Genomic DNA, 26,413 nt, shown 5'->3' with positions numbered 1-26,413 from the left:
TCAGTATTTATTTTAGCTATCTCAGCAAACCTAAGTCTTGCCTGGGGTCAGGTTTGCTCTGTCTTTATTGGAGAAAATGTCATAGGACAAAGCACATAGATGCTGTCTGTCATTGGTGGCAGAAGCCCAAGGAGAAGCAAGAGGAGTGAATGGTTTTGTCATAATCATGAAGAGAGGAGAGGGAGGGAGGGAGGGAGGGAGAGAGAGAGAGAGAGAGAGAGAGAGAGAGAGAGAGAGAGAGAGNGAGGAAGAAGGAGGAGGAGGAGGAGGAGGAGGAGGAGAGAGGAGAGAAGGAGAGGGAGAGAGGAAGGGAGAGAAAGAGAGAGGGAGGGGGAGAGAGAGGAGGAGAGAAGAGAGAGGGAGAAGGAGAGGGAGAGAGGGAGAGAAAAAGGAAGAGAGGGAGGAGAAGAAAGAGAGGGGAGAGAGAGAGGAGGAGAGAAGAGAGAGGGAGAAGGAGAGGGGGAGAGGGGGAGAGGGAGAGAGAGGGTAAGAAAGAGAGAACGAGCTAGCACGACTTAGACAGTGGGAATGTGGGGGCTTCACTATAATGGAGTAAAATGGTTTGAAAGAAACAAGATTGGTTCCCTAATGTTACCCTCACAGAAATGCAGATCCAGGGCCACAGACAGTCCAGATTTTTGACCCCTCAGTCAGAGAAGTGTGACACACTCACTATGTAGGTTTCCTCATTCATTTCTTTGAACATGACATGGGCATTTGCTGCTTTGTGTTTGGATCCATGGTAGTTTTTGATTCACCTCCATTGCCAAGCATAGTAACCCGGTAGATCCTTGGTGCTTACCAAGGCTTTGATGGACGGATGATTGGCCCTTTGCTGGGAACTACAGGCAGGTGTGCATCCTGAGCATCACCTAAGCTGTGGTCCAGCAGAGTGTCTGCCTTTCTCAGAGCACTTCCTCATCTTCACCACTTGAAGTCTCGGGATTGGGTCCTCCTCATCTCGGTATCTCATCCATGAGTACCATTCTGTTGGCGGGAAAGTGATTTTTCTTCTGATGTTGAATCTCCAGGCAGTGAAAAGTAATGGAATGTTTCATAAAGTAAGAAACAAGCTAGTTTCTTTGGAGAGGTGCAGGGGTTTCATGCACTGGAAAATGCCAGTGTCTGATGGAGTACTGGTTTCTCCAGGCCAGGCTCGGCCGTCCTTGAATTCCCTTGGATGATGGAAATGATGGCTTGCCTGTCACATGGGTGGGACATAGAAGCCAGGAGTCATGTTTGCATTAATAACCATCTCTTTCCATGACCCACTAGTTCAGTCTTCAAAGGGAATGAATGCACTTAGCCTCTCCAGTCTCAGTTTGTTTATCTTTAAAATACTTAGTTCCAGCTTGGTAGGACAATGAGGATTCAGTGACCAGCTGAATGGATGTCTGCTGAGTGCCTGCAGTGCCTTGGGCTATTGTCTTGGCCAGGTGGCCAAATTTACATGATCCTTTCCCTCACTGAGGTGAGCTTCTAGTAGGGGGACAAACATCTACTAATAAAAGCAAAAATCTCCCGTAGTTAGCCATAGTCAAGGCATTGTGCGAAAGAATAATGGGGTTTACTTTGGACCGGGGAAATAAGAACCGTTTCTCTCAATCTGAAGTGGGTGGGGGAACTGATGTAGCTTTATTCAGGTACCACTGACAAATAAAATGTGCACTCAGATTTGCAACACGCTTTGATGTGTACATCCCTTATGAAATTATCAAATCAATCTAATGAATGTGTCAGCTATTGGTCTCACAGGCTTACCATCTGGCTCATCATTTTTGCGTGCTCGGTGAGAACTTTTAGATGAACCCTTTCCAGGAATTTTCTAGCATATGTTATTACCACCCATAAACCCCATTCTGTGCAATAGAGGGTCATCACTTACTCTTTTTGTTTAACTGAAAAGCTTCCCCCATTGCTTTGATGGAGATTCCCTCCTTGCTCAATGAGTGGGATCTATTTAACCTTAGCTTGAAGGCTGAGTTATTGGAGAGTGGATATTCAAGGTCCTTGGATCAGAAAAACAGCCTAGAGTGCTGGAGGAGCGGTGGGGGTGTCTCTCAGTATGGAGAGAGCTTGCTCAGAAAGCAGGAAGTTCCCAGGTCATTCCCCGCATTTCAAAGACTCAGTGTGGTGCTGTAATTCCACTACTAGGGATCATTCTATGCTACATAAGGTTTTTGAGGTTAGCCTGGGATGTAAGGGACATTGCTTCAAAAAACAAAACAGAAGCAGCAACAATAAATAACAAATAAGTTAAAAAAAATACGGGGGGAGTTAAAGGAATGGAGAAAAGATAACATTAAGGATTTTGTTTTTCCTTTTTGTTTTATTTTTTGTGTGTTTTTTAAATATGGAACACTTCACGAATTTGCATGCCATCCCTGCTCAGGGACCATGCTAATCTTCTCTGCATCCTTTCAACTTTAGTGTATGTGCTGATGAAGCTAGCACAGATTTTGTTTTCAAATGAAAAGCCCTTGCAAGATTTTGAATGGAGGGAAGGAAGGAGGGGGTATATGTCATCCTGTGGCGAGCGAATCATAGGAAGTCAAAGGGTTGAAGGAAGGCAGATGAGATGGTTTTTGTTTGAGAGGATAGCAGAGTGGGAAAGAGGTTTTCATTAATATAGCTGTGGAGAAGAAGAGAAGCAAAGAAATTGAAGATAAATTTATGGAACAGGGGACTGCTGTACGACTCAGCCTTAGAGTGCTTGCGTTACACATGCAAGTCCTTCAGTGTGATCCCAGCTCCCCAAAGTGACATATACTTACATGCATACGTCCATGCATGCATACACACCAAAGGTGAAGCTGATGGGACTCAGGAGGGCTAGTTTACCAGGGATGAAGGCTAACGTGACTTCCATGTCTCTGGTTTGGGTAGATGAAGGCACCACAGAGAGATGTGGAGAGTCTAGGAGACTCAGATTCAGAAATAAGATCACAAGTTCAGCTTTCACACTGGTGAGCCGTGAGGTAGCTCTGAGGCTGGAATGAAGACATTGGTGGGCAGTGGCCTTTACACAGCATAAGTAAAGCCAGGCACAACAGAGTCAACTCTGCTCTGTGCTCTGTGTTCTGTGCTCTTAGAGGGGCTTGTGATTCCCTCGCTTTTGCTCGTGGAGAAAAGTAGATACTCTCAGCATGTGTCCATGAAAGATTTAGTATTTAGTTTAATTTCTGATCAGAACAGATTAGCAGACCTGCAGGTGGGTCCTAAATGAACGGAATTTTGGGGGGCTGGGGGGTGAGGAAAGGGTTTATTTGGCTTACTTGATCACACAAATCCATCATTGAGAAAAGCCGCAGCATAGATATAAGCTAAGGAGCCTGAGAGTTTAGACCCTCTTGATCACTATCCCGAGACAAACATGTAGTGAAGGTGGACTGGGACATCAATGGGCGAAGGGGAGAACTGGTGACAACCAAAGACGAATACTCAGAAAAGAAAGCTTGTGTCTTAAGTGACATGCTCACCAGACACATCAGATAAGAGAGACAGAGCCATCGGAAGGATTGTCGGGAGGGAGGATTAGCAGAGAATTTATGGGCTGGCAGCCTGCTGAGATACTGAGGTGGTACTTCAAGAGTGACGATGGCCAGCAGCGAGAACGTTTTCAACCCGGGCTCAAGGCTGACTCACAACCAGGTACAGTTGCTAAAGGTCATCAGGCTATCTGCTTAAAACAGGCAGAAATGATGGTTTGTGAATGAGCGCACTAGTAAGAACATCTAAGGAAGAAATACATACGATGGCCTAATGGAGTCTGAACTGGTGGTGGTGGTAGGATTGCTTCAGTTAATCTGCTAGCTCCCTAACTTACCCACTAAGACGCTTGTCTGTCCGTCAGTCCACTCACCTATGACTCACACATCCACACAACTAGACCTGTACAGTACAGAACTTTTAGCCCAGTCTGGCCTTGAACTTTGGATATAGCTGAGGGTGAACTTGAACCATTGCTCTTTCTGGCTCCGCCTCCCGAGTGCTGGGACCACAGGGGTGTACACCATTCCCAGTTTGTGTAGTATGGGCATGGAAACTCAGGGCCTCGTGAATGCTAGCCTGGCATTCGGCCACTGAGCTACACCCCAGCCTTTAAAAAGCTTTGATTAGAGACCTGGTTCAGACACGGACACTGACCTAGGAAGACTGAAGTTGAGCTTTTCATCCAGAACACTTAGAGTTTCCCGACAGGGACACACTAAAAAGTCTACTGTTTCCATTGTTATAGGCTTATTTTTAAAGTTTTACAAGGTAAATAATAATTATGTATTTTATGAGGTCCAAAATGATGTTTTTTTTTTTTTTTGTTTTTGTTTTTGTTTTTTCGAGACAGGGTTTCTCTGTGGTTTTTTTGGAACCTGTCCTGGAACTAGCTCTTGTAGACCAGGCTGGTCTTGAACTCACAGAGATCCGCTTGCCTCTGCCTCCCAAGTGCTGGGATTAAAGGCGTGCGCCACCACCGCCTGGCCCAAAATGATGTTTTGATACATGTTCATGATGTTTGTAGGGTTTGATTTCAGGCTGTTGTATGCATGTGGGGAAAAAGCGAGACATGAGGAAACCAGATAGAGAACATGCGTGTGCTAAGAGATGAACATATGGCATTGGGTCATGTGTCACAACGGTGGGAAACTTGATGAGTTCTGACTTAAGGAGTGACGTTCAGGCACTTCCTCCAGCAGAGAGAGTCACAGTGCCTCAAATGACCCCTCAGACAGCAAGAGTACCAGGTCCTTTTCATTGTAATTACAACTGCAAGCCTTTTAGGGCCTGCTAGAAGCATTCATGGGTGATAGCTTCCAGATTTTTGAGGGTTAAAATCATGTTCTGATTTTGGTCAGGGTAGTCACCGGTGGACGGTCCCAGTGAGTGTGACTGGCATCTGGTCAGTTTCACTAGGGCTCTGAATCTACTCTCTAATGCCCCAAGAAGTGGCTATACCTCTGACCTTTTATTAGAAGGATATATGGCACATGTTAGGAATATTTCTTAGTGCAAGCTCTCTGCCGATGCAAAATTTCTCAATCAAGCCAAATCAAAACAAGCCGAATTAAGAAATATCCAGGTTTAATGGGAGATCTGAGCTCTCGGGTGGCCCCGAGGGGGAACCAGGAAGCCATGGGAATGACCCCCGGAAGGAAGAAAGGGAGACCACGTGTTCCTCTTTTGGGAGATCACTTAAGTACCCTGGGGAGTGGTCCTGACCCCATCCCCAGGGAGGGGGTCAGGACCTGGCCTGCTGTGATTTGGAGTCCAGACCAGGCCTGGGGGCTTGGATAGATGCGAGAGACTGGGGCCTATGCTCCCAACTTGACAGTACAGTAGAAGTTAACTGGACTGGCCTCATTCCCTGATGTCTGCACAGCTTCCATGAGGCCTGTTGTCACACACTCCAATGTGGGGAGAGCAGCCAGGTCTTTAAATTTCATCTTTTTCAGAGAGGAGACCAAGCTGCCTTTCTTCTTAGCGCCACCCAGCCAGATTTATAGGAAAGAGGACAAGGTGGGCAACCATCCTGGGGGATGTGGGAGCTCAGTCACAACACTCAGATCAGGTGGTCTGCCATGTTCCCGAGACTTGCGTCTGTGCCTCTCTGGCTGCTGTTGCTTTCGCTCATTTCTTGTTTCCTGGACACCTGGGTCAAGACAGGTCTCAGATCACCGGATCTAGTTAGAGTCTCCTGGCAGCAACCCCGTGGTCCTTCGGGTGCAGCCTGGGCTGAAGAGGGAGCCCAGAACAAAATACTAATGTTGTGTATACATGTAGCTATTAATATCATGTAGATACAGGTTCCTTTCCACACGGTGGAATAAAAATGCCCCATTTCCATGCGCTAATCCCTCTCAGGTGTTTGAGTTTGAGCTTTCCTTTTCATATCTTACATTGAGGCAGCAACAGTATTTATTAAGTTTTTTTGAACTTTAGCTGTCACTGTTGGCAAAATCACCACCACCACCATTATTATCATTATCACCACTATCAACATAACCAATAGGATGGATGGGTACCTAGTACCAACTTCTTTAGCTCTATCAGGATCTGTTTCAGGTGTTTAATGTTAATTGGCTCTTTGAATTCTTCGTGTCAGTAATACAATAATACTTACTTAAAACATCTACAGTAATACCAGGCATATTCCATGTGCAGGAATCTTATTATTATTACATAGTAAAAGGTATTACCTTCTTGGCTAAATGCTGTTGGTTTAAATTTGTTTTTGAAGAAGAACAGTTCTAGATTCTTCCCACTTAAAGGATTTAAAATGTAATTTTACCTAGTCTGGGGATTTGCATAGTTTTTAAGCCAGAGCTTGTACTTTCCATAATCCATATGTCAAATGGAAAAGGGTAATTTTTCTGTGTGTAAGAGGGTCAGGGGACATGACCTCGCTGTAACTGCCTGTCATGGCTGAGGGTCTCAGCAGCATTTTGAAATCTCCACTGTCATCTTTTCTGTATGTACTGAGGCAGGCGAGGCAATGTGCAGTGTTTGTTAGCTGCAGACTCTGAATTATACATGAGATTTCTTGATCCCTAGGTACGGTTTCCTGTGAGACGATTCTATGTGATGTAGCATAATCATTAGTATCTTCAAAATCTACAGATTTACAGATGATAAAGTACCTGCATATATCTGACCATGTTCGACCTATACTTTTATATAGCCTAGCCTTGTGATTCAACCCCCAGTTGCTATATCGTGTGTGTTTATTTAGTCTTTGCAGTAGATGGTGGGGGTATAACTAGAAAGAGAGAGATAGAGACAGAGACAGAAAGAAAGAGAGAGATGGAGAGAGAGAGAGGGAGAGAGAGACAGAGAGACAGAGAGAGACAGAGCAGCCATGTTAAATAAGTGTGATGCCCTTAAGACGAGGAAGCATGCTGGAGTTGGCGTTTTCCCCGAGATCAGGTTTTTCATCTCTGTTGGTTTTCTGCATGACTTCCAATGGACAGGAGGCAGCCTGGTGCTAGTGTTATCTGCCTAAGTGAAAATCTCATAGGGTGGTTCCCGCAAATACTGAGAAGGAAACCCCTAAGAAAAGGCTTGCCTGTCAGTCTTGAATCTAGAGTCAGATCTACAGGAGAAAAGTTGGCATTCCAGAAAGCTCAGGGCTAGTGGATATCCTATCTGTGTGTCTCAGTATTCACCTCGAGGCAAAGATGCCCTTAAAATGAACTCCTGGTGAGAATTCCTTCAGGCACCTGGCAGGAGGTATCACAAATACTAAAACCCAAGTCAGGAATATTTCCTACATACCCAGTTTCAAACAATATGAACTCAAAAAGAAAAGAATCATGTACAATGAAAGGAAAAGAAGTTAAGACGCTATCAATGATGTTCAGCACAAATAACCAACTGCAAAATGGCATGCGCGGGCTGACTGTAGCGAAGGCGTCAGCATAAACACATGTTTAAAGGATTAAAAGAGGAATAGAGGAAATGCTATCAAATTAACCTAGCAGGTTAAAAAGAACCGCATTGAATTCCAGACTAAAAATATAAGGAAGATTTAAAACCATTTGAGAGACTGAGGCAGAGTGTGTCACAGCCCTGGAGAGAATTAATGAAGGCAGATGGAGAATTCACTACAGTTCAGCAAGGAGTGAACAAGAGAAAGATATAGATCACATGACAGCAAGTCTAAAAATCAGGAGAAATCCTGTCACGTGACGCAGTTAGAATTCTGGAAGGGAACACCGCGGAGAATGGGGAAGAGAGGTGGCAGACATTTCCATAGCAAGGAAAGGCAGCACCTATCTTTTCTCAGATCCAGGCCCCACCCCTGAGGACTCTTCAGTGTGAAAGCAAGTTTGTGCTCATGAGGGAAACTAAAGACTAGGAAATCAAGCCAGTCCAAGGCAACATTCTACGCAGCAACCAGGTAGCCAGATAAAGCTGAAAAATCTTCATTGACAGAAGCATGACCACAGAAGGAGATTCTGTTAGCTTTCATATTGTTGTTGATACCGTAGTTAATCTCAATATGAGAACTAACAGAATCATGTCTTCAAATGTAGATCAAACACCTCTAGAGAGTAGAATTAGTTTTTAAATATGTGGATAGTGCTTTTACTGATTGGTTGATTAATTGAGGCAGTCTTGCTGTGTAAAGGCTGGTGTTGAACATGTGATCCGTCTGCCTCAGCTTCCCCTTTGCTTGGAGGACACAGTGCATGCGCCATAACACCAGCTTGAACATTTGACCGACGTTAAAACTAAGTATGGAACCATCTGAGCGTCCCCACTAGAGAGACTTCCAGTAGATACTTGAGGGCGTAGAATATTCTCCAAGGAATAGCAGGGATTCTGGAGGAAGTGTGGGACAAAACAAGTCAAAAGTGTGTTTAAAACATGTCCACGATATGCTCATCAATACTTTAGCAAGCATTTTATATTTCAAAACATGCAAATAGTACCAATGTTGATTTTGTTTTTCGAGAAAGGGTTTCTCTGTGGTTTTGGTTCCTTTCCTGGAACTAGCTCTTGTAGATCAGGCTGGCCTCAAACTCACAGAGATCCACCTGCCTTTGCCTCCCAAGTGCTGGGATTAAAGGCGTGCGCCACCACTGCCAGGTGCCAATGTTGATTTTTAGTATAGTACATAAATGTGAATTATGGACTGTTCATAACCCTGAAAAACTATACAGCATTGACAAATGAATACTCATCTTATAGGCATTAGCATGGTTAGGGTATATTAACATGAATAAAGACATCTAAAAGGATATGAACAGTACAATTGTATTTATGGGACACTGAAGATGAGCAAAGCTAAGTATTTGTTTAGAAATAAGTACCGGCGTGTGACAAGATCATAGCTATGTAGAAAGTAGTGAAGCCTGGCAGAAGGAGTGGATATATCCTGATAGCATTCACATTAGATCAGATGTATCTTCTCTGTCTTTATATTTGTGTTATACTTTTGTTTTACACATCATTGTCTACTAACATAACTTTAAAGATGCTAACCATGTAAGAATCAATGGGACCTTTTAGATTGGCATGGCTATGACCCCTAGGCAGGAAGGAGCTTAGCAAATCGGGCTATACTGAGTATCAGGAAGCACTCTCTCAAACACAGGGAAGCCCAGAGTTTCCCGTTTCTGCCCTATAGCTCCTACTCAGCTTAGTCCTACATGCTGCCATGGTCTGTCTCTCTGTACCTTCATATCATAGAAGGTACTGTATGCTTTATCATTCGGGGGCCTCCTCCGCCATCATTTCCAAACATAAAATATCCTCTCTGTCCTGTAGGTCATAACTTCTGTGCAGAAGCACCGAAGTGTGGAGAAAACTCGGAATGCAAAAACTGGAATACAAAAGCGACCTGTGAGTGCAAGAGCGGATACATCTCCGTGCAGGGCAACTCTGCGTTCTGTGAAGGTAAGGGGGCAGAGAGGCCCTGTGGGGAAGTGGCAGAGAACTATGGTTTCAGCTACAAAAAAACATGGAATCAGCTATGCCAGGGCTCCTGTTCTCATGCTTGTTCCGGGCAGAGTCACATGAGGAACTACGAGGTATGTAAGATCATGAAGTGCCCTCAGTGTCCACACCAACCCCAGGGCAGCCGTAAGCACACTCTCTGTTTGATTATCAGGAGAGAGTGTCATCGCCGATGTCACGAGATGTGACGAGGGAGTTCCCTTTTCAAATGACATTCACAGCTTGGCTTAGGTAGGCCCAGCTCTCATCTTCCCTTCCTGAGTGCAGAATGCTTTTCCAGTTGAGTTTCTTAGTGGTTGATCTACAAGTTGTCATTTTATGGTCTTTACCAAGGATCTGGTGATGGGCCTGTAACTTGGATCTGTGAACCGAGACCCTTACAATAGGGATGTGGCCTCGGGCACAACTGATCACCTCTTGTGTTTTGTGTGTGCACCCTTCCCAAGCTCAGCATCCCACATGCTGATGGTGGCATTGCACACCTGTACTCTTTTGGTAAGCAGAGAGGTGGGGCTTGCTCTGACCTCGTTTTATATATCCAATCCGGTCCTTTTCAGAGGCTCTCTCTGGTCCTTGTCCTCAGAGCAGAAAAGCTCTATAAGACAGAGTCACGATGGGTGGGGCTGTTGCTCTGCTTCTCCTGGTTCTGACTTGGTCCCTCCTTTCATCTTGATTAGTTGAATATCAAGCACTGGTGGCCCTTGAGGGAGGTGGGTTTCTTGAATTGCGCAAATGTAATGGATCAGCGTCTATTCACTGCCCTGTGAGGAGCCTGGCTCTAAAGTGGGTTCAGTTTCTCAAGGAACAGATGATGCTCTCAGGTGGCAGAAAGGGTAAATGCCTGTTTGGCCTGTGTTCTGTATTGCTGTCCCCTGTTAAACTTTGACTGGTCAAAGAGCTGGCTGGTTCTTTGAAACAGTATCTGCTGGTTCCCAGTGGTCGCTCTGTGGGGAGTCCCTGTCCTTTCATTTACTCTGGAAGGCTTTCATGGTTCCTTCTATCTGGGTCACTAGCAATATTCTAACCAGTGGGCTTCCTCCCTCTTTTTAATCTTTTTGTTTTTCTTTTGCTTGCTTTTCTGCTTTGAACTTGATTTGTGCCCCTTGGGAGAATGAAGTTACCCCTTTGATTTTGATTTTTTTTTAATCCACCCTTGAATTTATTCTTAGCTTTTTGTTAATTTGGGGAGGAAGATAATTAATTTCAACCGTTCACATTAAGTCATTTCTTTACATTTTTTGTCATGCTATATTTTGCTTAATTAGAAAAAGGAAGTCAATGTGAACATTCTCCCAGCCAATCAGCATGGGAAACATATCTCAGCTATGTAATGAACTGATGGACTTATGTTGCTACCTTCTGATAAACGTTGGGCTGAACTCCGAGCCATTATAAAAGTGGTATTGGAGTCCCCATACAATGACCCCTGGGGCCAAACTCTCCACCATGTCTCATGAGTAATTGAGACCTGGGAGAAAGTAGGGGTAATGGCCGCTGTGAATGCTTGCTGAGGCTCTTTGATTCTCTCGTCCTTGATTCTACTTTTATTATATAGAACCGACTCCAAGAGAGGCCTGTGGTATTAAAGTTGCCCTTTCTGTGGGAGGCCCATTTTTTAAACAATTAGTCACTCAGTATGACTGCAGGTTTGATTCACTGTTTCTTGGAATATTCATGTTTAGCTCACCATCTGGATCTGGCTTTAGGCCAGCATGCTTGCTTGGGACTGGTGCCCTGGGGATGGGGTTGGGGCTGTAGACATTTCTCTGTCATCATAGAGACAGTTCAGATGTTCCAGAGAATTTGTTCATGGAGTCAGGTCAGCTTCTAAGGAGGAGAGGGATATAAGTCATGGATGTTTCTAGTGTATTATAACAGAACTTCAGCGGTGAAGCACAGACCACATGCTGGGCATCCAGAGGGGTACTGAGGAACACGTATAGTGGATGCCAATTTTTATAGCATGTGTGCGCCATCTCGAACATGTTGAATTTGATCTTTGAGTTTGCATCCCTGTGGTTACATGATACTGATATCCATCCTGCTGTTCCTATAGTCCCTCCGCCACTCTACAGCAGCCCAGGTAAGGAAAGGCTGAAGGGCAAATCTCTGTGTGAAATGTTCAATTTTCATTTTCAAAGGTATTTCTTCCTAGCAGGTGTTCTCTAGGGCCCTGTCTCCCAGACCAGCAGATGATGTTCCATCTTAGTTTTCAGACCTGGATCATTTCCTGCCTCCTCCTGACATCCCTCATCCGGTATTTGGGGAAGAGCAGGGTATGCTGCTAGGTCTGATTACTCATGTTCCTCCGCTGGAGCTGGAGTTGGGTTATCTCTTCCCTTTGAATCCAGTAGTGGTGTGGCAAGAGGAGAGAAGGGGGGCAGTTTGGGAGAAGGTAGATCGGTAGCTGTACTGCACTCCCACTAGTTACGCGTAGCTCTTGGCATTTTCTGAGTCCTTCCCTGGGGATTTCCATGCAGTAACATGTAGCAGGCAATCCTAGAGGTGGGTAGCAGAGGACACCCCGGATGCAGTGTCTCCCTGGAGCTTAGAGACAACTAGGAATGTGTGCAGTTAATGAGTGAAAATACCCTGCGTTATAAAAACCACTGTGAGCAAGGTGAGCCTGAAATTAAAACAAAACACCAGACACTCTGTCCAGAAAATCGTGAAAAATCTGCTCAGACTCTCAGTGGTAAAGAAAGCACAAAAGACTTTCAGTTTTCCTATCTTCCTCCCATGGTAACAGAGCTCTGGTGCATTAAGGACTCCTGCTCTTCCGAGGTCATAAAAAACGGCCGAGATGTTGGAACTCCTGAGCAATCAGTGAGAGATAATAAAACCTTCTGTCAGGTTTGATACAACTCACCAGGTCTCATTTTTGCCTTCTGCGTCTGGAGCAGTTACAGTCCCCATTTCGAAAACCACTTTCATTGGACTTCAGTGTTTTATGGATCTGGTGGACCGGGGCTTCCTCCCTCTGCGATGGCCTTTTCACCGCGTTGGTCTTAGGTAGTTTCTGATACATTAGTGTGAAACAGAAGCCGTGTTTGGGACAACCACAACACTAGCTGTTTTGTTGGCACCCTTGCTACTGAAATTGGAGTCTGGGCAGCTTTTCATAAACTGGAGCAAAGAGCTGTGTGGAAGGACGGAATAACATGGCATCCTGTGTATCCTGTAGGATGACAATGGTGGCATGACCGAGCTTTTAGTGGTAGGGCATCCTGGCTTTCCCACTCTGTGCATCCTGCATGATAAGAATGGTATGATGAATGAACATTTAGTTGTAGAGTGCCCTGGGTTTCCCAGACTCCTTTTGTGTTGGTTACACTTTTGGAGACTTAGATGAATCTGTGAGCATACGACAATGCTGACCACTGTTAGCCCCACTTTATCCATACAGAGACTCAGAGAATTTCAGCTAAGATAAAGTCCAGTGACTTTCTACTTCAGTGTTTCTTGACACCCTGGTCACGGGTCCGAACCCTCCCACCACTCACCCTGTTTCTAATGTTTCATTTGAGTCCATAATATCCTCCTCCATCTTGATCCTTCCCACTGACATCCAGTGTAGCTAAAGAACTATATAGCGGGATGGGACTGAGGGACAACTTAGCACTTAAAGGAATGTTCTGTTTAGAGCGCCCATGCCAGGTGATTCAAGTCTACCTATATCTCCAACTTCAGGGAGCTCTGGTGCCTCTGCCTTCCATAGGCACTGCACTCAAATATATATGTGCAATTAAAAACGATAAATATAAGTCTTAAAAACTGTGGTTCAGGCATGGTGGCACTTGCCTTAAATTCCAGCACTCAGGAGGTAGAGGCAGGTGTATCTCTGTAAGTTCTAGGTCAGCCTCATCTGCAGAGTGAGTTTCAAGCCAGCAAAAGCATTATAGTGAGACCCTGTCTCAAAGAAAGAAAGAAAATCGAGTGAACCTCAAGTGGACAAGGCCCGTATCGATTCTCAGTGGAGCCTCCAAGAATTTTTGCAAGTCCCCATCTTGTTGTTTCTCCTCTCTAGCACAAAACCTGGTCATACATCAAGGCTTTTTCCTTTCTGGGGCTTCCAGAAGAAGGATGACTTAGAAGAGGTTCATCTGACAGATGATGGATAGATTCACGGAACATGTGATGTGTAATATTTTATACCATTGAAATTTTCCTCGGTGATGATAGACAGTTACCTGTTGCTTTTCCATCACTGAGCTGAGTTTACTGATAGATCCTGAATTAATTGATTTATAGCGCTTAGATTTAGGAGAGATCAATATTTACAACAAAAAACAGTGTTGAGAATCACCAGGGGAAATCCAAAATACTCAAGCTAGCAGTCAAGCGCTATCTATCTATCTATCTATCTATCTATCTATCTATCTATCTATCTATCTATCGTGTGTGTTTGTGTGTGTGTGTGTTAGAATAGATTTGTAATTTTGTAATTTAGTGTTTGGTCATGCCAAATCCAGCATAGGAAACTGCATTTCCCAGTTAACATCCTAATGACATAGAACATGTTAACAATTTAGCAAATTTTCCAGATTGACTAAAGATTGAAAAGTTTGTGTTAATTATCATATCACCATTATTAGTATTAACTTAGAATATCAAGGGTTTTGGAGCTACTGGTTTGCGTCCCTTTTGAAGCCAACTGAATTTTACTTATCTGGACGTTTTGGAAAGACTGGCAGGTCATTGGGGAGGGTTTTGATTTTATCAGTTAGGCATGGGCTTCGGGACAAAATAATATTATCACTTACAAAGGGAAATTGGCCCCTCCCTAGGAAAAGACAAGCGGAGCTGTTGAAGGGAATAGCGGAGCGGGAGATACCCAGTGCTGTGAGTCTATTAGTGGCATGTAGCAGGTGCACTGAAGCATCCGATGCCCACCACGGATTAGCAATGCGACTCATAACTTCTCTTTTTCAGTAATTTCTTTCTTTTCCAAGATTACACTATAATCACATCAAAGCCATAACCTCATTGATCGGAGGTTACGACGGAGTATCTGCCCTTTGCGGCAGTAAGAGGCTGAGAACGTGACTGAGAAACCAGAGTTCAAATGGTTTGATCACTAGGAGGTAGATCACTAGGAGACTTTGCAGAGAAATGACCCAGTATGCTCACTGTACTTCTGATTATCCAAGAGTTAATCAGGTATCTTTATTTTCCCATTTTCTTTTATATTTTTGTGTTTTGTATATTGAAGCGTGAATGACCCCTGTGATTCACACAGCCCAGCTACTGCTCCAGTTTGGCTCTATCTCTAAAGATTGGATTTGACGAGGGCAGGCATTATCCACCATCAGCTCATTAGCTCTTTGCCCTTGTAGCTGGGCATTGGTAGAAATTTTCAATGCTTGCTGTAAGAATGCCTACATTCTTCCTTTTCCTCTTTGTTTTCTTTTTAAAATTTTTTGTTTCCTTATTTTCTTTTATTAGATATGTTTAAAAAAATACCAATTCAAGTTCCCATTCCCTCCCCTCCTCCCATTCCCTACACACTCCTTCTCAACCCACCCCCATCCAATCCTCAGAGAGGGTAAGGCACATTGCCTTGTGGAAGGTCCAAGGCCCTCCCTACTATTTCTAGGCTGAGCAAGGTATCTCTCCAAAGAGAATAGGATCCCAAACAGACAGTACAAGCAGTAGGGATAAGTCCTGGTGCCACTGCAGTGACCCCTCAGTCTGCTCCAGTCATGGAACTGTCAACCATGTTCAGAGGGACTAGTTTGGTCCTATGCTTGTTCCTTCGCAGTATGCCTGGAGTTGGTGAGGTCCCATTGGCTCAGGTAGACTGTTTCAGTGGGTGAACCCATCATCGTGATCTTGACTTCTTTTCTCATATTCTCATTTCTTCCACTCTTCACCTGGAAGCTCAGTCGAGCGCTCTGATGTGGTTCTGGAAACAACCTAGATGCCCTTCAACCAAAGAGTCGATAAAGAAAATGTGGCATATTTATACATTAGAGTACTACTCAGTGGTAAAAAACAATGACATCTTGAATTCTGCATACAAATAGATGGAATTAGAAAACACTATCCTGAGTGACGTAACCCAGACCCCAAAAGATGAATATGGCATGTACTCACTCATAAGTGGATACTAGCTATAAACAAAGGATACTGCGCCTATAGTTCCTGATCCTAGAGAAGCTAAGTAATAAGGGGAACCCAAAGAAAAACATATACAGACCCACCTGGAAATTGGAAACAGACAAGATCGCCTGACAAAATTGGGAACATGGGGATGGGGAGAGAAGGGAGAGTGTAAGGGAAAGAGGAGGGAAGAAAGGGAGGGTTGAGGAGAACTTGAGGGAATGGGATAGTGAAGATGGAGGAAGGACAGAGATGAGAGCAAGGAAAGAGATATCTTGGTTGAGGGAGCCATTATGGGGTTAGCAGACACCTGACTCTAGAGAAATTCCCAGGAATCCACAAGGATGACCCCAGCTAAGATCCTAAGCAATAGAGGAGAGGGTGCCCGAATTGGCCTTGCCCTGTAGTCAGACTGATAAATATCTTAAATATCACCATAGAACCTTCTTCCTTTTCCTCTTTAGTGCACATGACTCAGAGAGATAGTTTGTTACCCAAATATTTTACCAGCCCACTTTCCCTTTGTGATACAGATTTTAGCTTTTGCTTCATCTGAGAAGCTCTGTGTTGTCCTTCCTATGGCAGGAGCAGGTAGACTCCCTTCCTGGGGTCCTCTTTCCTTTACCTCTGCATCTTTGACCCCAAATCTGCTTTGCAAAGACATTTGTTACTGTCCCCCCTCTCATCTGAACCCATCATGACCCTCTACCCTTTTAGTTGAACTCCCATCATACTACTTCTAAATCTGGTGGCATGGCCTCTTCATACCTACATCATTTCCTCCTTGGTACCCACTTTAAGCCCCTGAATGTTTGATTCGCATTAGCTGAGTAATAGGTACTGGAATGCTTTAATGCTCTTGGGTGAGCTATAAAAACCAGACTGTAGCCTAGCTTTGTGCTTCATCCACCCAATGTGACTTTGTATCAATTATTGGAGCTTTGAATTTTTAATTTCCTCACCTGTAAAATGGGCTGAGAATTCTATGGCATAGTCTGGAATCAAATGAGACAACCCACTGAGACTAGCCCAGGTGTGTTATAGAAACTTTGTTGTTCTCCGATGCTGCTCTACATTCTCCTTCAAATAGAGAAGGTGTGTTCCACAAACGCTGCCCAGCTCTGCGGTGCTTGTTCTGGTCCTCACAGCCATCTCTTCATTCTGACCCAAGAGTTTTCTCCTTGGAATTAAGAGGACAGACACAAGCAATTAACGGCAAAATCAAATTCCAATTATTATACTTGGGTCAGACCAAAAAGGCGCCATGTGGGCTGGGGCCCATGTACTTTGTGTTTGTGTTTCTTCTTTATGTTTGTGAGTCTCTCACTTCATCTGCATTCTTTGCATCCTTCCAACAGGTCTGGGCAGTGGTTCTTTCCTCAGCCTGGGATGTCCTTCCCAAGTCTTTGCAAAGTTTTCTACTTTCTAGATAGAAAGTTTATTGAGACCTTGTTGCTGCTGCCTCTTGTGTGATCCCCATTTCCTGGATCTGGGGGTGAGGAGATGTGGAGGCAAGGACACAGACTTCAAACAATTTCAATGTAAAAAGCTCTTTATTGTAAAAGGGTTGGGGTTTATGGGGTTAGGGAAGTTAAGCTGCTGCAGGAATGTTTTTGGTTGGTCCTTTTAAAATTGGCGGTCACTGCTGTGATTGACTAGGAGTGGGCGTCATTAGTTACTGTGCTTTTGGTCCGGACAGGTTGTTTTGGCCAATTCTGCTTATTCGTTGTGAGTTTGCATGTGCTTGATTGTGCTTGCGCTATTGCCCTACCTCAAAAAGTCAAATATCCCATCTTTAAAAAAAACTTTCCTAATCACCTTGGTGAAATTACCTCTATACTTTTGTTACCATTTTGATATCTGGACTTTATTTCCTTCACAGCAATTTCTCTCTAAGATTGTTTTTTTCCCCCAAAACTATTATTTTCTGACTTTGTCCTTTTGGAGTATAAATTGCACAGGGCAATAATTTTATTTTACTCCATGTATCATCAGCCTCTAAGCCATTAGTGCAGAATGAATTACTGATGTACAAATACAAGTTGATTGAAATGAAGGGAAAAGGAAGGGAAGGAGGATAGTTGAAGGGAAGGAAGGAAGGAAGGAAGGAAGGAAGGAAGGAAGGAAGGAAGGAGAAGAGAAAGAGAGGGAAAAGATTCCAGTCTCTGTGCCATGGTCACTTTATTTTGTCAGGACTGTCTTGTGTTGCTTTATAAGGTGTCAAGTTGCTTCTGCTAATTTCTGTGACCTTTCAGTTCCTGTAATGCTAGCCTTGTCTGTTCCCTTTACTCCTGGATTGCTTTTCTGTGGCTGTGGTCGGATACCTTGAGCAAAGGAACTTAAGGAAGGAGAAGCTTGTGGTTCCAGAGAGCTACAGTCCTTAAGCCAGCACCATGGCTGGTGGCAGGAGCCTGAAGCTGAGAGATCACATTTCATCCATAAATAGGAAGCAGAGAGAACGAGAAGTGGTACAAGGTTTAAGCCCTCCAAGCCCACCCCCGGGAGCACACCTCCTACAGCAAGGCACCAGGGCTCCCCAAATAGCGCCAAGTATTTAAATACATGGGCCCACAGAGGACAATTTTCATTAAACCAGCACAACCCCTCATGAACTTGCTGCTCTCCGTACCTCAGGATGCCCTTTCTTGACCATATTTATAATAAATCAAATGATGTTGGGCTTCCAGCAGTGGCAGCTTCCATCCTTTGGCACAAGGTCTTTAAAGTGGCTGTTTCTGGTTGGCAATTGTCTTCACTCAGAGGTCTGAGTCGGGGCCCTTTGGTGGTCCATCATGTGCAGTCTGTGGCCTCCAAGGTCATTGTGGAGAAGAAAAAGGTTTCCAGTGTGCCTGTGATGGTTGTATTTCACCAGGCAGAACCTAGCTACCCACCACACTCAGCATCAAGGGGGACTGGTGAGCAGCATCGAGCTGTGTTCCCAGGAGGGAGAAGAATTTGTGATGAGCGGCTCTCTGATCTCACCGGCTTTTCTGCTTACTAAATGAAAAAAAATCCTCATTAATTTTAATCCTTTTTATTTCCTGTGTTCTGGTGTCAGCAGATATTACTGAAACTTGCTCATGGATAGGACTGGATAACAGCACAGTTCGCCTGCCTCAGTTACGTTGTCGTTTTCCCAAGACATCTCCACAGTGACTGCTGTTGCATCTCTGCGGGATTTGTTCAACTCCCAGTACCTCATATCTTAAAGTGACTCACCTGTTCTTCTTTTTTTTTTCTAGTCAAAATTCAAGGTTTTCCATGCATTATAATTCTGAGCTTTAGCTAAGCACAAAGCCGTCCATACAACAAGCAGAACACACTTTTGTAAATGTGTGATGTCATCCTGAGGGTACCTGGTAGCAGGGATGCATGTGTGCACTTGAGGATGCTGATTAAGAAAACCCCCATAACATAGTGGACAATGAGGATTACTGAGACCTCAAGAACAATGGCAATGGGTTTTTGATCCTACTGTACCTATTGGTTTCGTAGGAGCCTAGGCAGTTTCATGGATGCTCACCTTACTAGACCTGGATGGAGGTGGGTGGCCCTTGGACTTCCCACAGGGCAGGGAACCCTGATTGCTCTTTGGGCTGACGAGGGAGGGTGACTTGATTGGGGGTGGGGGAGGGAAAGGGGAGGCGGCGGTGGGGAAGAGACAGAAATCTTTAATAAATAAATAAATAAAAATTAAAAAAAAAATTAAAAAAAATAAATAAAATAAATAAATAAATAAATAAAAAAGAAAACCCCCATAAGTACTATAGGAAAAGAAAGTGAAGATGGAAGTCCCTCCGTCCTGGTGGCTTGCCTCGGTGGCTGACTAGCTTCAAATAATCTTGCTTTCTAGTATTTTTTGACCCTCCTTCATTTTCCTGACAGTTCCCCAGGTAGTGATATAGGGGAGGAATGTTGAAATGGGGGCCAGAAGATCCTGACTGATCCTTGCTGGACCATTCAGCAGCTGGGTGACCTTAGAATGTTACTCAATTCTTTCATGTCTCCATTTCTCACTGTTCAAATAAGACCTTAAACCAAACTTAAGGAAAGGCAACTGGAGGTGCTCTGTGAAGTCATGTAATGTAGGTGCACGTTAAAACTTGTGGATTTTCATTCGGTAAGTATGTGTTGGCATAATAACAGATCTCATCTTTTGCAGCTGTTGGCCTAGAATTCATGTCTTCTTGGTCTGTCTGTCCATCGACAGATACTCTAGATATAACTATACCTACCAACATTCATTTGGGCCACTGTTTTATATTGAGCTGTGGTAGGCTTTATAGAAGTGTGGCTTATATCCAGGGATGTCATTCATCTAGGTCTGGACTCTGTTGTGGTCATGCAGTATGAAGCAGCCAGTGCTGCACATGGCTGTGCCGTCAAGGCGATCAAGCAAACAGGTCCAGGGCCGTATGTTACCTAAGCGCATGCCTGAGTGGGTCCTCTCTGTTGTTAGAACTCTGAAGATTATTCAGTGATCCAGTCCACCCCCAAGAATCCCACAGTCTAACGTGGAAGGGAACCTTATAACCAGATAATGAAAACAAAACAGACTTGGCTTCAAGCTTGATTTAAGGCCTGGAATAGAACTATTTTGGTGAGAGCCATGCATTCTGCCAGTAGCACTCTGCAGGCTACCTGAGAGCCATGGCTGAGGAATAGATTTCTTAACGAAGTGATGATGAAATGGGAGAGGTGTGAGGGATGGATCGCCTTAGGATTGACACAGGCATAGAGTAGGTGAGGGATGGATCCCCTTAGCGTGGACAAAGACAGAGTAGGTGAGGGATGGATCCCCTTAGCGTGGACAAAGGCACAGAGTAGGTGAGGGATGGATCCCCTTAGCGTGGACAAAGACAGAGTTGGTGAGGGATGGATCCCCTTAGCATTGACAAAGACACAGAGTAGGTGATGGATGGATCCCCTTAGCGTGGACAAAGACAGAGTTGGTGAGGGATGGATCCCCTTAGCATGGACAAAGACACAGAGTTGGTGAGGGATGGATCCCCTTAGCATGGACAAAGACAGAGTTGGTGAGGGATGGATCCCCTTAGCGTGGACAAAGGCACAGAGTAGGTGAGGGATGGATCCCCTCAGCGTGGACAAAGGCACAGAGTAGGTGAGGGATGGATCCCCTCAGCGTGGACAAAGGCACAGAGTAAAAACTTGAATGTGGCTGCAACAAATAGCATTTGGTAGATGGAGCCAGTGGTGAGATGGCAGGAATTTGTAAACAGAGACTGTGCATTGGTTTCCCAGCTGCCCAGACCTGAACAATCACACAAAACTATATTAATTCCAACACTGTGTGGCCAATAGCTTAGGCATATTCCTAGCTTGCTCTTACATCTTAAATTGGCCCATTTCTGTTAATCTGTGTATCACCACGAGGCTGTGGCTTACTGGTAAGATTCCAGCATCTTTCTTCTTTGGGAGCTACATGGTATTTCTCTGACTTTGCCTTCTTTCTCCCTGCATTCAGTTTAGTTTTCCTGCCTAGTTCTATTATGCCTTGCCATAGACCAAAGGAGCTTCTTTACTAACCAATGGTAATAAAACATATTCATAGCCTACAGAGGGGAGTCCTGCATCAGGAATTCGGTGTTGTCCTGTCTCCCTATGTGTGTAAACAGTCCACAGACATCACACTGGGTGCGCAGTTGAATCCACTGGGGTGTGGAAAACATACTGGAGCTTTCCATTGAGTACTACCTCCTGTTTATATATATTTCATTCTGATATGTATTTTATAATGTATATGATGTATTATAATGTTATTAGACATGTATACTTTATTAAATAATTATGTATTTACATAAGGAAGTACATGCTAAAACATTTTTATCTCTAAAGATGCATGATCAAAGATATATGTGCATATATCTATATATGTATATGTAAATATATACCCACATGTATGCATATTCACATCTATGTATTATATATTGTACATAGCACAATAGTAGAACTATAAATATCATATACTACACAGTATATATAATTTCATGTTCCATTTTAAATTTATCATATGACATATATACTTTTATATATAATAGACATATCCTCCATTTCATCTTTCCTTATAATTTGCCGTAAACTTTAATTTGGATAGTCTCATCCTCATACATAGCAAATGGCTAAAGCATAGTAGAGTTCCACCTGCATGAGTGGAACAAGGCCACTGGTAGCCTCATCCCCACCCCAGCTCTAACCTGTGTTTCTGCCTCGAACATTGAATGCCTCTTGTTGAAACCCTGGGGGGATGACTTAAATGCTTGAGTTATTAGCTTACATTCTCAGTTCTTTCTGCTTGCCTATAGAGGCTGGAAACAATGATTCCTTGTTTAAATATATTTTGAAGATGTTACACTCCAGATCTTAGGACTACATAGACTAGCTTTGAAAAGTTCATAAGAAACTGTTTAATATAGTTTTTTTTTTTTTAAAAATGGTTTGTATCCCGAATCATCTCTATCCATGCGTGAACCCTGTCATCATTCTGAGACACTTTGTAAAACAGCCCTTCGTGTGTCTTGCTTGTCAGGTCTCTAAGAATATCCATAGATGCAAGAATTCCTAGAAACCCGTGAATATTATGTGACAGATGCCAGCATTTACTATGGTAACTATAGTAAGTGTCCAAGTTTAACTACTCTTTTCTAAAGCAAACTCCTCTGAAACCAATTGTTTCTCTTCGACAGTTTGTCTGACTCAGGCCTTACAGGTTTAACCTGTTTAATAGCTAGCGAGAGAATGTTTATCCTTCTGTTTGTCCCATTTGATAAACATGATCATTAAGCATGTGTACAGGAATAATTGATATGCTAATACCACCCATTAGCATGATGCATTATAATTTATAAAGTGCTTTAATGTCAAATGTTCCCGCTATAATCTAAGGTGAGGATTTTGATTATGGGCTGTCTTATAGGTGAGGAAACTGACATTTACACTCTCAGAGTTAGGTCTTACACCCACGTAGACCGAGTATAATCTTCTTTTATGGCTCTTCCCATGTGGGCTTTCCTTAAGAGATACCTGAGGTATTTAAGGAGCATTGGCAGGTCCACTTGGTAGCTTTGCTGGCATGGTCAGAGGGCTCCCAGATGTCACCTGCTTCTGTCCCATCATTTATTGCTGTTCCCTAATATCAAGCCTTGCCTGCTGAGCAGCTTTACTCGGTAAATCATTGTTGAGTGTGACCTCATGGACGCATTAGTCATAGCAAGTGCTGCTGATAATACTTATTCACAGATTTTTATGTGTCTATGATAATTACTTGATTTTCTTACGATAGCATAAAATAAACATTGCCATCTTCGGTTTCCAGATGTGGAAACTGAGGTCAGGAATAGGAAAAGGGCTTGGGGTTACCCAAGGAGCTAATGGTGGAGTTACATTTCGCTGTGACCTCCACTGATCCTGTCCCCCATCTTTAGTGAGGGAATAGAGAACCTGAATCTTCTTACCCAAGACCCAGCGGCTTCCATGCCAGCCCGTATCACTGCTGTGCCATACTCATCCCTGCACTAGACAAGTGAGGGTGTCCCAGCGGCTTCTGGTGACAGATAATACTTCCTAGCATCTCTTCCGTGCTAGTTTCTGTGATTAGCATTTTATATTTATTATTTCACTTAATTCTTCCAAATTTACAGGCTGCTATTTTGTTATCATAATAAAGCCAAGGCTTTGTAAAGATTACTGATTTGCCCAGGGTTATACTGCCAACAAAGGACACTCAGAAACTCTTGTGACTTTAATTCCAAACTTTATTTGTCTAAAAAAAAAAACAGAATAAAATGGGAAGATAACATCATTAGCAACTCCTAATGAGGTGTCTGTCTGCTTTAGTTGGGTCTCTTGAGTGTTCTGAGTGAGCATGATTGGATATGAGGAAGACACAGTTGCAGACAGCTTCTCATTACAGTCTTGGGTTGGTGTGGACAAGGGGAACTCTATCACACATTCAGGCCGGTTTGATTCTCTCTAAGCCTTTCCATTCTGGAATACGTCATAACAGAATCTTCCAGAACATGCGATCTGGTCCCAATTACCTACCAGCTCTCATTCCCTTCCCCCTCCTTTCAAGATTCAGGACTCCATCTCATCTCCTTTTCTCTCCTCATGACTTATTCTGTAAAACCCGCGGCTCCCTCTTAGTTGCCTACCCCGTTTCTTTTCTCTTTCTAATCCCCTTTCCCCATTTTCTAATTATTACAAGTACTGTTGATACTTACTGCTTGGTGTGATAGGAAATGTTGTCTGTCATGCCCACAGGTAATTATACTTCAAAAGGAATAAATGGGGTTCAGCAGCTCCCCCCAGCATATTTACTGGAGAAAGACAAAGGCTTTAAATTAAGGGATTAATTGGAAACCTCTCAGGTACACTTGGTTTCTGCTTGGCTGAACCAAGTTCTTCTCTTGAAAGGTCAATGAGTTTTTCCATAATTCTGAGCTGCTCTGAGAAAGAAACCATAAATCTTCCTGTTTATTTGTTTTATAAATCTCTCCCTTCCCCTCATTTAGTTAGTAGGGAGCAGAGCATAATAAACCCATGACTTTCCCTTAGAAAAGGAAGAACAAACCCAGTTACCATAAAAGGAACCCAGGCTACTGAAACTATAAATGTCAACTCTTCCTGACAGAAGGGGTGTGTGCGTGTGTGTGTGTGTGTGTGTGTGTGTGTGTGTGTGTGTGAGAGAGAGAGAGAGAGAGAGAGAGAGAGAGAATGCATGCGTGTGTGCATGTGTGCATGCATGAGGGCATGTATATGTGTGAGCGTGTATGCATGCGTGTGTGCATGTGTGCATGCATGAGGGCATGTATATGTGTTTTAAGTTATAATAAATCCCAGCACTGGTCTTTACTCACGATATCTTCTATGTAGAAGATTTTATGCTGTTGTCAAAGGAATGAAAGAATCCCAGCTCTGAAGTAACGTCTACATTATGAAGTAATGGGAAACATGGTCAAATTGATGGGTAATACCTTTAAAGAATGACTTATTGCTAGTTGGAGAAATTATTCAAACCTCTTCAGGCTCTTCTGTTTTATTAACAAATCGTTAAATCCTTGGTTCTCACTTCTGGCCATAGAGTGACAGGCTATATGTACTGTTAAGTTTCTACTTGGTGACTGAAGGGGTATCAAGGAGACATTAACACCTGTCAGGAGCCTCGTCATCCACAGTGTCAGGTGTGCCCCGCCAGATGCTGGCTTACACAGTCTGTTGTCCAGTCTTCCAGGGCTGGGCTTGAAGGTTTTCTTGGTGTCCTATTTGTTGTCTTGAATTTTCTCTCTGAGAGCTGTGACAGAGCTGCGTGAGCAATGGCATTCTTGTTTCAACTGTGCCTAGCAGCTCCCTGTAGGCACGCCTCATCTGAGCAACCCAAAGCCATGTGAGTGCTAGTTTCCTAATTCTGTGAATACTTTACAAAAATCATTAGATTCTTGATAAACTTCCAGAAGCCTAAACATTTGCCTTGGCCCTCTTCCTAGTTTTCACCTCTTGGATGTTCTTATGTCAATAAACCAAGAAAATCAAGATGTCATGCAAATTCGGTTTCCAGCCTGAAAGCCTCTCACGGAGAAATCGATGAAACAAGAAGCTAATGGAGGTGTCTGGTGGATGAGCGGTGCTGAGCGGGCTTCTTTGATATGGAAATGCTAGAAATACAGCCTAAAGTAGCTTATGCTGGGGAATTTGATGACCTAGGATACCTTTAAGTTCAGGGTTAGCTTTCTGGCGAGGCTGGATCCCAGCAGTACAGTCCCCAGGACTCTCTTTTATTCTGCTTTGTCACAAGTCTTCCTGCTCAGTGGCACCTTCATCTTCAGACATGTCCTTGTCACTCAGTAACACTGTGTCATCTAGCCTATGCGTCACCTAACTGTTACTATTACGGCTTGGGCTCAGAATTTGACCCCTGAACGACTTGTATGGACGTTCAGGTATCCAGGCAGCTACAAAGCTCTGAGTAGCTGGTCCTGGAATACAATGTCATGACTGTCAGGTTGGGGGAGGACTCGCCTCTACTCAAACCATGTCAGAGGTGAAGGTGACAGATTGCTGAAAGGAAACAGGACTCCCACTACACCAGAAAATGGGTCTGTTTTCCAGGAGAGAAGTACCCACTACTCTCTTTTACTGTTTTCACTCTGCAAGCAAGAGTCTATAACACTGTATGATTTCCTATTCTCAGAAGACATTTTACTGGAACATGGCACTCCAGAGTTCTTGGCACTTGCTGGTTGCATTTCCTACCTCAGACATTAAATGATGGTGGTCCTCATGGCTGCATCAGAGACTCCTGTGCCCATCACCGTTTCTCTTGGCAGCACACCAGCTCCACTGCTTCTTTGTTTACTTTCTGATTGTTTTTGTTGCACTATACATTTTTCTCTGCTCCCCTCCCTTCCTTGCCTCTCCCCTTCTACACTCTCCCGTGACCCCCACACTCCCAATTTACTCAGGAGATCTTGTCTTTTTCGCATTCCTATGTAGATCCCTGTATGTCTCTCTTAGGGTCTCTTTGTTGTCTAGGTTCTCCAGGGTTGTAGATTATAGGCTGGTTTTCTTTGCTTTACGTCTAAAAGCCACTTATAACTGAATACATACTATATTTGTCTTTCTGGGTGTGGGTTACCTCACTCAATACGGGTTTTTCTAGATCCATCAATTTGCCTGGAAATTTCAAGATGCCATTATTTATTTATTTATTTATTTATTTATTTTACCACTGAGTAGTACTTTATTGTGTAAATGTACTGCTTTTTTAAAATCCATTCCTCTCTGGAGGTGCATCTAGGTTGTTCCCAGGTTCTGGCTATTACAAATAATACTGCTATGAACA

The 26,413-nt window shown here is 43.6% G+C and overlaps 1 protein-coding gene and 1 non-coding gene across 2 annotated transcripts in view; one reads left to right on the top strand and one right to left on the bottom strand.

Annotated features, from left to right (window-relative positions):
* Nell1 (neural EGFL like 1) overlaps positions 1-26,413 on the top strand; it is an 824,157-nt gene that overhangs the window by 254,573 nt on the left and 543,171 nt on the right. Inside the window, exon 12 of the mRNA XM_050122124.1 lies at positions 9,265-9,393. Within this exon, the coding sequence (XP_049978081.1) occupies positions 9,265-9,393 (129 nt within the window). The remainder of the gene's footprint in view (positions 1-9,264; positions 9,394-26,413) is intronic.
* LOC126488586 (U6 spliceosomal RNA) lies at positions 2,348-2,454 on the bottom strand. The gene has a single exon (XR_007588743.1). It is a non-coding gene; the product is annotated as a U6 spliceosomal RNA (small nuclear RNA).

The sequence above is a fragment of the Alexandromys fortis genome, unplaced genomic scaffold, assembly GCF_014885135.2.
Source record: "Alexandromys fortis isolate MF-2015 unplaced genomic scaffold, M_Fortis_MF-2015_v1.1 scaffold_170, whole genome shotgun sequence".
NCBI classification, from domain to species: Eukaryota; Metazoa; Chordata; class Mammalia; order Rodentia; family Cricetidae; genus Alexandromys; species Alexandromys fortis.
The sequence above is the reverse complement of the archived record's forward strand: the minus strand, read 5'-3'. Positions and strand labels throughout refer to the sequence as shown.